At 42.7% G+C, this 15,263-nt stretch overlaps 1 protein-coding gene across 1 annotated transcript; it reads right to left on the bottom strand.

Moving 5' to 3' along the window:
• Nucleotides 1-2,041: 2,041 nt before the first annotated feature.
• Nucleotides 2,042-8,648, bottom strand: BCDIN3D (BCDIN3 domain containing RNA methyltransferase). The gene is made up of 2 exons (XM_075197982.1): nucleotides 8,431-8,648; nucleotides 2,042-2,878 (listed from the first exon to the last, which is right to left on the bottom strand). Exons 1-2 carry the CDS (start codon nucleotides 8,632-8,634, stop codon nucleotides 2,306-2,308), a joined length of 777 nt encoding a protein of 258 aa, XP_075054083.1. The 5' UTR covers nucleotides 8,635-8,648; the 3' UTR covers nucleotides 2,042-2,305.
• Nucleotides 8,649-15,263: the final 6,615 nt, after the last annotated feature.

Genomic DNA, 15,263 nt, shown 5'->3' with positions numbered 1-15,263 from the left:
AAATGGCTTTTTGGCAACTGCACATAAAACATGACAAACATATGAATCCCTAGAAAGGTTTCGTTTATAATGTGAGTGTTGAAGAAGAGTTTCTATGTTACATCAAGGGCTAGATTTACTAAGCTGTGGGTTTGAAAAAGTGGAGTTGTTGCCTATAGCAATCAATTAGATTCTAACTTTCATTTTGTAGAAGTACTAAATAACTAGAATCTGATTGGCTGCTATAGGCAACATCTCCACTTTTTCAAACCCGCAGTTTAGTAAATATACCCCCAAATGTTTGAGTTTAGGTGCCATTTCAATTGCCCTCTAGATCTAGATTTCTGAAGGAACTTTTCATTAGGATACATTTTATGACACAATGTGGAAGTTTTGAGGCTTTCCCACAGAAAACACTGAATAGCAATAATGATCACATGGCTACTTAAGAGGTCACAGCCTGGTTTCTATTGACTAGTGCTCAGTGCACAAGTGGATTAACACTAGCATAGCCGCTGCTAGAGTGACCAGGCCATGGAAGACAGGGGGTCACTACTGCAATTCCCAAATGCACTGCATCAGGGTGCAACAGAGACAAACACACTCACTCTTTTTCTAAGTCTGCCAAACAGGCCAGACTGTGTCTATATTGGGGAAACGTTTTTCTACCTCATTTCTCATTTCCTAATTCAAGTCTATCAGTCCTCCTCCTAACTTCCTTGTCCTGGCTCTCTCCCCGAGTTAGTACTAGAGATGAGCGGGCTCGGATATCTGAAATCCGAGCCCACCCGAACGTTGCTGATCCGAGCCGGATCCGAGACAGATCCAGGTATTCCCGCCAATTACAAAACTGAAACCGAGGCACTGAGTCATAATCCCGCTGTCGGATCACGCGATACTCGGATCCTATAAATTCCCCGCTAGCCGCCGCCATCTTCACTCGGGCATTGATCAGGGTAGAGGGAGGTTGTGTTAGGTGGTCCTCTGTCCTGCTATATCTCGTGCTGTGCTGTGCTGGGGAAATAACAATGCCCTTAGAAGGACACAGCACAGCACGAAAAATTAAAAAAAAAAAGTGTTATAAAAAAAAAAAATATCCAAAAACAATCCTGCAGTATAAGTCCATTGGTACTACAATATTACAAAGTTCACTGATTCTGCAGAATAGACTGGGAAATAGTGGAAATGATTGTTATTGAATGTTATTGAGGTTAATAATAGCGTAGGAGTGAAAATAAACCAAAAAAACTTGATTTTAACACTTTTTATGTTTTTTTCAAAATAAATCCGAATCCAAAACCTTTCGTCAAGTGTTTTGCGAAACAAATCCAAACCCTCAAGCAAATCCGAATCCAAAACACAAGACACCAAAAGTGGCCGGTGCACATCGTTAGTTAGTACCACCCTATTTGTGTCTCACCCTTCCCTTTAGAATGTAAGCTCTCATGAGCAGGGCCCTCTTTCCTCTTTTCTACTGCTCATTCACCCTCTGTACCTCTTTGCCTGCTTCGCTAGCCCTGTTTTCCCTGTCTTCTTAAGCTTTGGCCTTCTTCTTGCTGATTTCTACCATCCTTTTCACTATCTGTCCCAGATATAATCTGATTTGCTTTACCCTGTCACCTGTGTTTGTATACATTTTTGTATCATGTTGTGTCTTGATTCTGTTTTCTGTATATGTAATGTACGGTGCTGCGGACCCTTTGTGGCGCCTTATAAGTCAAAGATAATAATAATAATAATAATAATAATAATAATAATAATAATAATAATAATAATAATAATAATACCTCCACAAACCCCCATCCCAGTGTCACCTATGGTTCTCTTCCACAAAGCACACAAAACAGGGGTGCTCACACACAGAGCACAGGGAAAGGTACACAGCACTATGCAAGGGGGGCACAAAATTCTGGGAGGGGACAATGTATAAATACAGACCCAGAACAGAGGAGATTGCAAACACGCTCCTCAAATCTCATGCTGAGGCTATACCTCTGCTATAGACACTTTTCCAATACAGCAAAGTTCAGTAACCCTTTAAAGCATGCCCACTGCCATGCTATTTACGAAAGACGGAGAATAAACTTTATTGCTTGCGGAAATACCATTCCCTTTTACAACAATGATTATAGATTATCTTGTAGTACACATTGTGAACTTCCCCTATCCAATCACAGGAAGCACAAAACAAGTCAAGTGAACTTCCTGAGCTTATAGTGCTTTAAAAGAATTGTTAAAATAAACAAATATAAAATGTTCTGGTGTAACTTATTTCAGAATGCAAAAGACAACATAAAACACCTAGGAAATGTCGGCTCCAACAAGCCTAACTGGGTAGATTTAAAGGTCTTATACTTTTAAAAAGCAAAAGACTTCTGTCCCAGCTTGTATTTCCAAAACAGTGAATGAGCTCAGTGCTGCCATCTCTGGTCAGAATTTTAGTTATTTCCTCAGTCATGTCTCCACGGATGGAGAGCGTGTGGAAGTGATCAAAGTCTTGTCTCCCCAGCTTGCGTAGGCGGCGGGCTGCTGAGCGGTAACACTTCCATGGCTGTGGCTCGACCAGCAGATAGTCACACAGCGTTGTTAGTCGACTAAGAAATTCCACCAGTCCGTGGTCGCCATGATTTAGGTGGATCCACATGGTTATGGACATACAGAATCCAATATGAAAGGTGGATCGGCCAAACCTATCCAAGAAGTTGTGTAAGGCATCTAGTGAGGAGGCATCCATGATGTCCAGAGAAGAGAACGTGATGGAATCGGGGCAGGGGTTTGAGCTTTGAGCTCTGGTAATCAGATCGGAGTCAATGTCACAGCACAGGAAGTGGACATTGTCCCGCACATGTGAGGACCCCAATGGCTGCACAAGATATTTATACAATCCGACACTCAATTCCTGCAAGACAGCAACAAAACAATATATTACATTTACCACTGACAGCCTGTGATACAGCAAGCAGATATTTGATCAATAAACTGGAATATTGAGAGAGACCAAGAAAAATATTTGGTGCAATTGTAAAAAGTTTCCAGGGGGTAAATGTATGATTCTCCGGAAATCGGCGACTTTGCAGTGAAAATTTAAACCGGCGATGGCTTGTAAAGACAAACATACAGTGAATGATACAATTACCCCCTGGACTGTTGTCCAGGCTTGTAGCATTTCTTCCACACAAAAGTCCATCTCCTACACAGAGAGGAGGGAGCCATGAGAGCTTAACCAATATTCCTGAGATCAATTCACTATTGAACTGACAGTCTGAATAATAATTCAGCCACAAAATGGCTGCCATCCCTGTGTGTAGATGGGAGTACACTTTAAACATTATTTTTCAAACTATATAAATAATAGCTCTAATCACAGGGTCACGGGTGCTTTTTGGAATCTTAAGGAAAGTATCACATTACAATCATTCACACCCACGACTGAATATGACAAGGGGATCTCCATTGTCCCTGAAGGAAAATGTCTGCACTAGAAGACTTTGTTACCAAAAGCCCAGAACGGATCCTGAAAAGAATGTCTGACTGTGTAAATAAACATAACACAGCACAGCGGTCTTATAATACAGGACCACTTGTGCATTCATAGGCCCAACATATATTGATTTCTAGTGGGACTTATATCACTCAATGAGGGTTGGGGGCACCAGACAAGTAGGCAGATAAACAATGAAAGGGGAAGACGGTGTAGAGTGCGTTCCAATGTAAGGCATGAGAAAAGGTTATGGACGGGTATGTATTAAATATTTTATATGTCTGTAGGGTGTTATAAGGAGTGGGGGGATGGGTATTGTGGCTGAGGTAACGTAGGGTGCAGACTCAGATTTTGGGAAGAGGGGGTATTGGTTTAAATCGATTCTCTGCACAGATGAGTATTTAAATTAAATAAAATGGCCATACATATTGCTTGGTAAAGTATAATGATGTTTCACTCAGATTTCATAAAGAACAAAATGACCAAGAAGTTTCAATATACTTGAATTGAATATTTAATAATGTAATATCTTCTGAAGAAATATTTTTTCAGATAAGGGTCTACCTACAAATCTACATGGTATATGTCTCAGTATCCTGCCCCTTTAAGATATTGTTTAATTTTTGTCAGTAAAAGTATTTTTTTTTTTAATGGTTTTCATTGCAATACCAAAGCAATTGCACTGGACTGCATAGCACGTTTCATAATACATTATACATATAGCGGCTATAATAACTTGGTTCCACACCAAGTACATCATCTCTGAAAACCCATCTCTTCAGACAAGCTTATAATATTCCTCAACTACCCTCAATCTCCCTAGGTTATCCTATTACCACCCTCTACACAGCTAACACATGACAACAACCCTCTGACCAACATAGTTGTGTGACTGAGCATACAGCCTGCTAAAAAACTTTGTAACCTTTGCATTCTAGCTGGACAAATATTCAATATGATGTAGCACTTACCCTTCCTTGTGTATCAAACCATTGTCCCATAGATTGTAAGCTTGCAAACAGGACTCTCTTACCTCTCTGTATGTATGTATTACCCAGTATTGTTTTATTACTGTTTGTTCCTAATTGTAAAGCGCTACGGAATCTTCTGGCGCTAAATAAATAAATGATGATGAAGTACATAAGCTGTAACCCAAAACAACCAATCAGATGCTAGTTTTCATTATGATGGTGCATTTTGCTAGGATCAGAGCACCTATTGTATGTGATCAACATTTACTGCTTGTCTGGAAGACCCTAGAGCAGTGGATTCCCATATTTTTCAGTTCAAGACACCCTTAGGGTCTCCAAAAATTTTTCAAGGCACCCCTAAACCAAAATAAGTAGTCCCTCGCCTTGCTTACCACTGGCCCTGGCCGAGGCACCCATGTGAGATCTCCAAGGCACCCCAGGGAGCCTAGGCGCACAGTTTGGGAACCACTGCCCTAGAGTTTAACTAGGTGGAAGTAGAACAACCTGTAGCCAATCAGATCATCAGAATGCTCACTGCAGCACAGATTAGTTCAGATGCATGTGCTGATAATGTGGGAGACAGACCTGTCCACTCCTGTAATATTAATGGTACTATATCAGTTCAGACATTCATAGTAATGACATACACAATGATGAGTGGCTGGAAAAAAAAAATACTTTTCAATATTGAAGTAATGCTGCCATCTTGTGGCCAAATATATACTTCACAGAAGCACTGTTCAAAACCTGTACAGTATACATATTGGTCTATTTATTACACACTGGAAAATTCAGCTTAAAGATGAGTGACTTTATCAAAAGTATTTAGTGTACTGAAACCTAAAAAGAGAAAACCAGCCAAAAACACGGGAGTGTGTTAGCATGATCATAGCAGCTTTTGATGTTCTGTCTCCGTTGTTCTTAGGTGCATTTCAATACACTATAAGCCCAGCTTGAACACACTTCAGGGATAATTGATCCCAGTAGACATTGGGCCTGATTAATTAAGAAAACTAAGGCAAAATAAAGAAGCACATTTTCTCCCAGACAAAACATGTTACAATGCAAGGGGTGCAAATTAATTTATTATTGTGCACATAAGTTCAATACTGGATGTTTTTTTTTAATGTAGCACACAAATGCTTCATAGCTTTACTTTTACACTGAAATTTTAAATTGATCTAGGACATGCCCTAACCCAACTATAAATCTGTCCCAACATTTTAAATTTACTTCCCCACAATGCAACATGGTTTTGCCAAGGTGCAAAGTTACTCCTTGTTTTTGCTTTACTTTCCTTAATGACTCAGGCTCAATGTGTCCACAGTGCTCATGTTGACTGCTGTAAAGAGTATGGAAGAAAGAAAAGTGCATGTTGCATTCAAGGTACACCCAATGTTCACATGGATGTTTAAGTATATTATGAATGCATTGTCTACTGCGGCGGTTCCCAAAGTGTGCGCCGTGGCTCCCAGGGGCGCCGCGGGCCAGCCATAGAAAAAAGGAAGGAAATAGAAACTTACCAATCCGCGCGGCGCCAGGACCCAGCTGCTGCGGGAGAGAGGAGGCTGCTGGGTCCTGGCGCCGAGCGGATTGGTAAGTTTGTTTTTTTTCTTTTTTCTATGGCTGGCACCTGGCGCGGGGCAGAGTGAGAGGGATCGTGGCAGAGGAGGGGGACAGCGTGACAGAGGGCAGAGGAGGGGGACAGCGTGACAGAGGGCAGAGGAGGGGGACAGCAGGGCAGAGGAGGGGGACAGCAGGGCAGAGGACGGGGACAGCAGGGCAGAGGGCAGAGGAGGGGGCAACATGAGAGGGGGCCGTGTGCCTGGATGCAGAGGGGGCCGTGTGCCTGGATGCAGAGGGGCATTTTTGCATGCAACTAAATAAGTATTTCTGTCATGACCTAAATACTTATTACAATTTGTTGACCCAACTACTTCTAAAACAGGACTGCTCAATTATTATATTGGAGGGGTGCCTTGAAAAAATTTGGAGACTCTAAGGGTGCCGCGAACTGCAAAAGTTTGGGAAGCACTGATCTCCTGCACAGGAGACCAAATGACTACTTGCCAAGCTATCTCCCGCAGCTCCAGCCGTTATGGACAGCGCTATCAAAGTACAACAATTTAACTGGCATTTTAGCTTAATTTTAACTTTGCAACAAGCACTTTCATTACTTGCAGCCCCTTTTGCAGAAACATAAGCCAGATGGTTTCACCAAAAAGCTACTGGAGCTTTTCTACAAGAAATCACAGGCATTTCATTGGCGGAAACCATGACTTAAGTGCTGTGATTTTACCTGTTGTTTCTCCAAAGTATCAGGATGTGATCATCTCTGCTAACGTGGAGCGAACATTATCCACCATAGATGGGAATGGCTACAAAAATCTGGAGAAAAGCTAGTGATGAGGAACAAAAGAACTTGATGGCTGAAAGAAACCTACAGGTCCATCTAGTTTGCAATTTTATTTTTCTTAATTTGAATGTGTACAAACCGTCGAATTTTCAAATTTTAAAACCAATTCGCAGAACCGCTTCAAGAAACGAACAACAACTGGTTCTAGCAAATCTATTCCTTTACCTTTTAATTTTACTTACATAAGGCAAGCTGTACAGGCCAAATGCAGGCTGCACATTATGGGACTGGTTGACTAAGAAATGTAAATGCAGATACGTGCCGCATTTTGCGCTTCATCACTCTGTGAATGCACAAACCCAAAACGTGCACCAAAAAAACACAACTCATGTTCGCACATAAATGACTCTTCTGACAGCCATGGGCTGAACAGGGAGGGTAAGTGGTGCATGTACATAGTCAATGTACAGTAAGGCTGTGATAAGTTCGAGCACATGTAGCAGAGTCCGATTCAAGCTTTGCACCAGCTACAGGGCAGATAAAGTGCTGCATGATAGTGATGACAGTTGTGTATGCTTGCTATAACATGCGTTTGCAATCAGGGGCAAATGAATTATATGTATGGTAACGTCAATAACAGCCTTATAAATCTATTTTATGCAAAAAGAAAAATGCTTTTTTTTGCAGTTTTTTCATTAATGACTATATCTGATGAGACTTTATATTGAACATAAGTATCTTAGGTATTCTGAGGTGTGCCGTGTTTATCGCAATACGGCAAGTGATGTATAGGCAGACCTGTATGTTTCTTCAGATCCGCTTGTAGTTGTATACGGACGTTCATATGCCTGCATTATGTGCTTTTTAAGAAAAAAACCTCACAACTCATTAGTGCCTTAATAAATAGGGCCCTGTGTGTCTGAACCACTAGTGCTGGGCTCCATATGGTGTACATGAGGCAGCTATGCAGGACACTACCTACAATTGTCTTGGGAATGTGTGGACAGCACAGTGGCTAAGTGGTTAGCACTTCTGCCTCACAGCACTGGGGTCATGAGCTCAATTCCCGACCATGGCCTTATCTGTGTGGAGTTTGTATGTTCTCCCTGTGCTTGCGTGGGTTTCCTCCCACACTCCAAAAACATACTAGTAGGTTAATTGGCTGCTATCAAAAATTGACCCTAGTCTGTCTGTGTGTATGTATGTTAGGGAACTTAGACTGTAAGCTCCAATGGGGCAGGGACTGATGTGAATGAGTTCTCTGTACAGCGCTGCGGAATCAGTGGCGCTATATAAATAGAAGATGATGATGATGATGAGACAGGCACTTTCCTGTTCTTCATCCTAATCACCTACTTGATGCACCATGCATGAGTCAATCAATGACGGGCAAATATTATATAAGGTGGACAAAGTACTAGCTGGGCATGAGGTAGTTAACGCTGGCAGAGTTTCTAGGTTTGCCATGGGAATCTGTCGCTCATAGGGCATGTTATCAGAATGTTTCAGAATGTTGAATGGGATTCTATCTAGCCTAAAATGTAGGCCCGTTAATGCCAAACATACTGGACCCATAGAGACCCATAAAGAGAATACAGCACATAAACTACGCTCTGCTCAGTGAAAGAGATCCCCATACTCACTCCCGTGTTACATCCCACGTCCAGTGCCAGCAGCGGCTGATCCACTCCGTCCTGTCTCTGCAGAAGTTCCAGGAGTAACCCAGGAGGTAAAAGCTTAACGCGGCCCTCGGGTGGATGGAAACTATAATAATTAGGGAAATTCCCGTATGGAGCAGCACCAGGGTCCAGTGGGTGAGCCGGCTCTGATTCTGCCATCATCACCATGTGAGTGTCAGCAGCTGAACTGATAATTTCCGGTTGCGGCCATCTTGCTTCACCCAACACGTGAATACTTAGGAAGATGCCATGTTCTTACACCCAAAATAAAATCACCAAAGGCTACATTTATTATCTGGTTCGTGTGTGCCACGTCATGTGATGAAATAGTTCTTATTTCACACGTTTTTATTTCAATTAGACATTTTATTCAGTAGTTATTCCCCATTGACTTTTACATATATCATATATAAGCAGGACAGGCTCAGCAAAAACAATAGAAGGCATGTCAAGTGAATATAAGGATGTCAAATTAAACTTCTGGATTATATCTTCGACACACTTACTGTTAAGATACTTTGTCATGTTTTACATGTGGAATAACAGCTATTTTCTGGTATAGTAATGCAGAAATGTCATGGTGAATATCTGAAAACCCTCTGCACTAGAACTATAGTACTCATGCAAAATAAAAATATAGCACTCAATTCTTAATTAATATTTGGTATTTTCTCTACAACCGGGTGCTCCATCAGTAGTATGATCACATTAAGTAAAGAAAACAGAAATAACTACTTTTTTTGGTAATACCCCACGAGTGCCCCACACAAAAAGTAATACTTTCTCCTTTTTCTTTAGTGTAATGCCCAAATGTCGATAAGAAATTGTAAGAACCTGTATGTGTTTCATGAAAGAGGCGCGTTTTTCTCAGATCCCCTAAACCCACACACTAAATCCGTCGCATATGCGCTCCCCCATAACTGCACTGTATGCTGACCTTTCTAGTGCCTCATTACAGCAGCGAGACAGTGACAGTGACAGCTACGCAACCCGAATGCTCGAACCCCATTTATTTTTAACCTCCGGGTGTACTCAGGGTTAGTGTAAAGACAGTGAAGGGGGTGAGCCCCATCAGTAACTGAAGGCCCACAGCAAGAGAGAACATTCAGCAGGATCCCCACCTTCAGGGGTACCCCAGATAGAAAATAACCACAGCAGACACAGTGTTGGCACTATAGGGTAAAAGACAGAGTGTAAGAGAGAAGTCTGGCGTGTCCCTTCCTACAGGTTCCCCATGGAGTAGTCCCCTTTGAAAGACCCTCATACCACGAAGGGGGATCGCTGCACGGTGCGGCTAATTGGGAATACAGCTGTAAGGGAGGAAGAGACTGCATGGCTCAGGAGTTCCTGGATAAGGGGATATTTGTGCCTAAGGAAAGGAATAGTCCCTGGACAGTGGAATGGAATGTAGCATACGGAAAGCAGCTGCAGTAAGCTGTACATTAGCTCAGCTCTTTGCCCAAACTTCCACTTTTCCTTCCCACTCTTTCATTACATACACTAGCTAATACACATTCATCCACATCTCTCCATCATGCACCTACTCAATTTACGCACACACTCTTTCTCCTATTCACTTTCACCACTCATCTCCAAACTTCTCTTCTCTCTCTATCATCCTATTTCTTCCTGCCCTATTATTATTATTTCCCCCCACCGACCAGACTCGCCAGTCTACATAAACATAAATAATCCTCAGCAGTGTCGGACTGGCCCAGCGGGCTACCGGTTAAACCACCGATAGGCCCGGCTACCTTACGGCCACACCCCCTTTTACCCATGGGCGGAGCTTACCCGGAGGCCCCTCACGAGGACCCGGCGTCCTCGCAATTAAAAGATGACTGGCTGTCACTGACAGCCAGTCATCTTTCAATTGCGATCGCAGCTGCGATCATGTGACCCGCCCCCTCCCCTTGTCAGCTGATCTTCCCGCCGTATGAAGAAGGGAAAAGGAACAGAGCCTGCCCTGCAGCAATATCAACATATAGGTAAGTTAAGTATATTCTTTAAACATTTATTTATACTATATATATAAGGTCACATAGACTTCCACCCTTAGGCGGTAGAGTTACAGGGTGAGGACTTTGCTCACTTTGTATGTCATTGTTTTTTTTTATATTAATAGTTTATGATATACATATTACATATTGTAAGAATTTAGTTATGAACTTAATTTCCATGTATTCTAAACAAATGGGATACAGAGTTTGGATCTTGGAGTGCTCAGGCAGTGGGGTGGGGGAGAGCAGGATTATGCACAAGAAAAGAAAAAAAAAAAAAAAAGTTTACCTTAGGAGAGCCAAAGATGTCAATCAATCAATCTGGACCTTGTGACAACAGAATAATTACTGTGATTACCAGGAGCTGAACAGGGACAGCAGTGATTAGTTAATTTAAAAAAAGGAGCTCACAGTTGCTTAAGCCAGTGGTTTCCAAACTTTCTCAGCTCAAGGCACCCTTAGGGTCACCATAATTTTTCCAAGGCACCCCTAAGCAAAAATAATTACTGGGTAGTCCCGTTTTTTAAGTAGTTGGGTCAAAATGACGTAAGATGTATTTAGACCCCTTCACCATCACATTGTGCCCCTTTATCATATCACTGCGCCCCTTCACCACATCACTCTGTATCCCCTTCACCATCTCACACTATGTCCCCCTCTTCATCAGCTCACTCTCTCTGTCCCCCTCCTTCAGCGTCTCTCTGTCCCTCTCCTTCAGCGTCTCTCTGTCCCCCTCCTTCAGTGTCTCTCTGTCCCCCTCCTTCAGTGTCTCTCTCTGCGTCTCTCTGTACCCCTCCTTCAGTGTCTCTCTATCCCCCTCCTTCAGCGTCTCTCTGTCCCCCTCCAGCGTCTCTCTGTCCCCCTCCTTCAGTGTCTCACTGTCCCCCTCCTTCAGAGTCTCTTTGTCCCCCTCCTTCAGCGTCTCTCTGTCCCCCTCCTTCAGCGTCTCTCTGTCCCCCTCCTTCAGAGTCTCTCTGTCCCCCTCCTTCAGTGTCTCTCTGTCCCCCTCCTTCAGCGTCTCTCTGTCCCCCTCCTTCAGAGTCTCTCTGCCCCCCTCCTTTAGTGTGTCTCTCTGTCCCCCTCCTTCAGCATCTCTCTATCTCCCTCCTTCAGTGTCTCTCTCTGTCTCCCTCCTCCAGTGTCTCTCTGCCCCCTCCTTCAGCGTCTCTCTATCTCTCTCCTTCAGTGTCTCTCTGCCCCCCTCCTTCAGTGTCTCTCTCTGCGTCTCTCTGTCCTCCTCCTTCAGCGTCTCTCTCTGCCCCCCCCCCACCCCCTTCAGCACCTCTCTCTGTCCCCCTTCACTCTCCGTTCCTGTACTTACCTTCTCTCTTCATGTTCCGCTGTCTTCTGTCCTGATGTCCTCACTGCCGCTCCTCACTGACAATGTTGGACGTGATGACGTCACGCCCGTCAGTCAGTGAGAACAGCGAGAAGGATCCGGCGCTGGATGGGTAAGTTTTTTTTTTTTTCCTTCTTTTTTTTGCAGGGCGATCGCAGCACCCCTGTGACAGCGCCGCGGCACCCCAGGGAGCCGCGGCGCACACCTTGGGAACCGCTGGCTTAAGCCATAGATAGATGATTGATATATATATATATATATATATATAAATATATATATATATATATATATATATATATATATATATATATATAAAAATATATATTGTGTGTGTGTGTGTGTGTGTGTGTGTGTGTGTGTGAATTGTGGTCACTTACGTGGCATAACTTTGGGGTACTACTGTGTGGCATAACATTGGGGGCATATGTGGCATAACATTGGGGGACTACTGTGTGGCATAACAATGGGGGCACTATGTGGCATAACATTTGGGGCACTACTATGTGGTATAGGGGGCTACCTATCTATACTAAACTATAGGGGGGCTGACTATACTAAACTATAGTGAGGGGGGCTGCACAGAGAACACTATAGGGAGGGGGTGATGGGACCTATAATACTGAGGTGGTTTGGGTCTATAATTGAATGTGGGGCTGAGTGTGGGGAGGAGGGCTATCTATTAAATGTGAATATTAATTATTTAATGCTAGGAATGGTCGTGCGAAATGGATGTATTAAACGTAAATGCTATTAATTTATTGCTGGGGCTGTTTGGAGGGAGGGTAATAGGTTTATTTATTAAATGGGAATACTATTAATTTAATGTTGGGGTTGGTTGGAGGGAAATAGATCTATTTATCAAATGTGAGCACTATTACTTTAATGTTGAGGCTGGAGAGAGGCCTAATTATTATATGTGGGTGCTGTTGATTTAATGGCAGGGATGGTTGGCGTTTCTAGAGGTACCCATTATTTTTTCCAAATAGGGCCATCAACATTCCAGGATCCAGACAAGCCGCAACTAAAGAAACCAGCAGCCACAGGTGGTAAAAGTGACAACAACAGGTAGGACAGTCTGTCAAATGTTCTGAGTCTAGTGCAGGCTTGGTTAACTTGTGGTACTCCAGGTGTTGTGAAACTACAAGTCCCAGCATACCCTTACAGCAATAAGCTGCTATATATTGGCAAAGCATTCTGGGGCTTGTAGTTTCACAACACCCCCTCTGGTGGGCCCTTAGTTGTTGTGAACCTTTCTCCAAACAGATTTTAGAGTTTTGGCAATATCAAACATTTCAAAAGAACAACTTTGAACAGGAGTGGATAATTAATAGTCTTTAGGATTTAATCCGTAAATGCAATAAAAAGAGGAGATTCCAGAAGCATAGTGTGTAGGGAAATTCTGCCTACGGTAGATGTTCCACCCAATCATCTTGAGGCATAGCATGTCAAATAGTGCTCCAAAGTATGATTTATACTTTCTCATTAGTTTGTGGGTGGTATGCTTATGAGAAGCTGAGATTGCTGCCAAGTAAATTACAAATGCTCTGGAGAAGTGAGCTGTAAATTGTGCTCCCCTATCTGAAACAATATTTTCAGGAATATCACGTAACTTTAAGATATGTTGGATGAACAAGGAGGCCAACATCTTAGCAGTAGGAAGTCAACAGAGTGGTATGAAATGAGTCATCTTGCTGAATCTATCTACCACCACCCAAATAACAGTGAAGCCTTTGGAGGTCGGCAGTTCCCCAATAAAGCCCATGTATATGAGTGTGTCTAAGGGCATTTAGGAACACGTAATAGATTCAGTGAACCGTAAGGAATGGATTCAAAAGTCAGTACATAGTCCTGTATGTCCTGCCTCCAGGTTGGCCACCAAAGCAGCCTGGAGAGGTCTTTAGTCATCTTCCTAATACCGGGATGCTCAGAAAGTTCATGATCATGCAATTCAGAAAACACCAGTTGTCGAGACGAATCAAAAACAAACAAAAGACATTTGAAGTTTCCGTGGAAGCTAAACTTTGGTGCTGTCTTAATTTGAATGAGAGATCTGACATCAGAGCTACATGAATCATTGAAGCTGGAAGAATAGATGTGTTTATCATGGTTATGCAGAAAATTTCTAGAGAGAACATCAACTTTAAGATTCTTTGAACCAGATGATAGGAAATAACAAAATTAATCCTGATGAGAAAGAGAGAGCCTATCGTTCTTCTCTCGGGATTCCAATAATTGCTAAATTTTTATGGGCAATAAGAATAGTTACTGTGGGCATGATTCAACAAGGGACGTAAATGTCGATACGTGCTGTATATTGCGTAAAATCGCTCTGCGCATGCCCAAAACTGGACCATACGGCAGTGAACACAGTAATGTCCAATTCATCTTTGAGTGCAGTGTACCCTTACTACAGCCTCCAATTTCATAGGCAGAAAAGGGGGAAGGAACGTAGTCAATGTACAGTAATGGCGTGACCAGCTCGAGCACACGCAGCAGCGTCCGAATCAAGCTTTGAGTATCACTTGCACCAGCTACAGGTTGGTGTAAGTTCCAATTACTAGTTATGACAGTCACATGTGCATGCTAGAACATGTGTTTGCAGTCAGGACTGTAAACTGTAAAATCCATTTTATGCACAATAGACATTAATAACATGATAATAAATGCATTTTATGGGGGGGGGGTTGAATTTTTTTTTTTTAATGTTTTGTCGTTAATGCCTATGTTATTAACAAGTGATATTTATAGTTTTTTTCTGTGCATTCTTTTGTGACTTTATATTTCACATATATATTGGACGTATCCTGCACGGTATATTATCTGTTAGAGAAGAGCGCACCTATACCCGTGTACAACAATAGACGTATCTTTATATCTGCTCCTTGTTGAATACGGACGTGTGTATGTCACCTATTACCTGCTCCACTCGTTAGTGGCAACTCCTGCAGTTTATCGCTGTCATCTCTCCAAGTGTACTACTGCAATCACCTATTACCTGCTCCACTCGTTAGTGGCAACTCCTGCAGTTCCTACAGTTCATCGCTGTTATCTCTTTAAGTGTATTGCTGCAAATCACCTATTACCTGCTCCACTCGTTAGTGGTAACTACTGCAGATCATTGCTACCATCTCTCCAAGTGTACTGCTGCAAATCACCTATTACCTGCTCCACTCGTTAGTGGCAACTCCTGCAGTTCCTGCAGTTCATCGCTGTCACCTCTCCAATTGTGCTGGTGCAACTCACCTAATACCTGCTCCACTCGTTAGTAGTAAATCCTGCAGTTCATCGCTGTCATCTCTCCAAGTGTATTGCTGCAACTCACCTATTACATGCTCCACTCGTTAGTGGTAACTACTACAGATCATCGCTACCATCTCTCCAAGTGTATTGTTGCAACTCACCTATTACCTGCTCCACTCGTCAGTGGTAACTACTGCAGATCATCGCTACCATCTCTC

Source organism: Mixophyes fleayi, chromosome 2 (genome assembly GCF_038048845.1).
Source record: "Mixophyes fleayi isolate aMixFle1 chromosome 2, aMixFle1.hap1, whole genome shotgun sequence".
In the NCBI taxonomy this organism is placed as follows: domain Eukaryota; kingdom Metazoa; phylum Chordata; class Amphibia; order Anura; family Limnodynastidae; genus Mixophyes; species Mixophyes fleayi.
The sequence above is the reverse complement of the archived record's forward strand: the minus strand, read 5'-3'. Positions and strand labels throughout refer to the sequence as shown.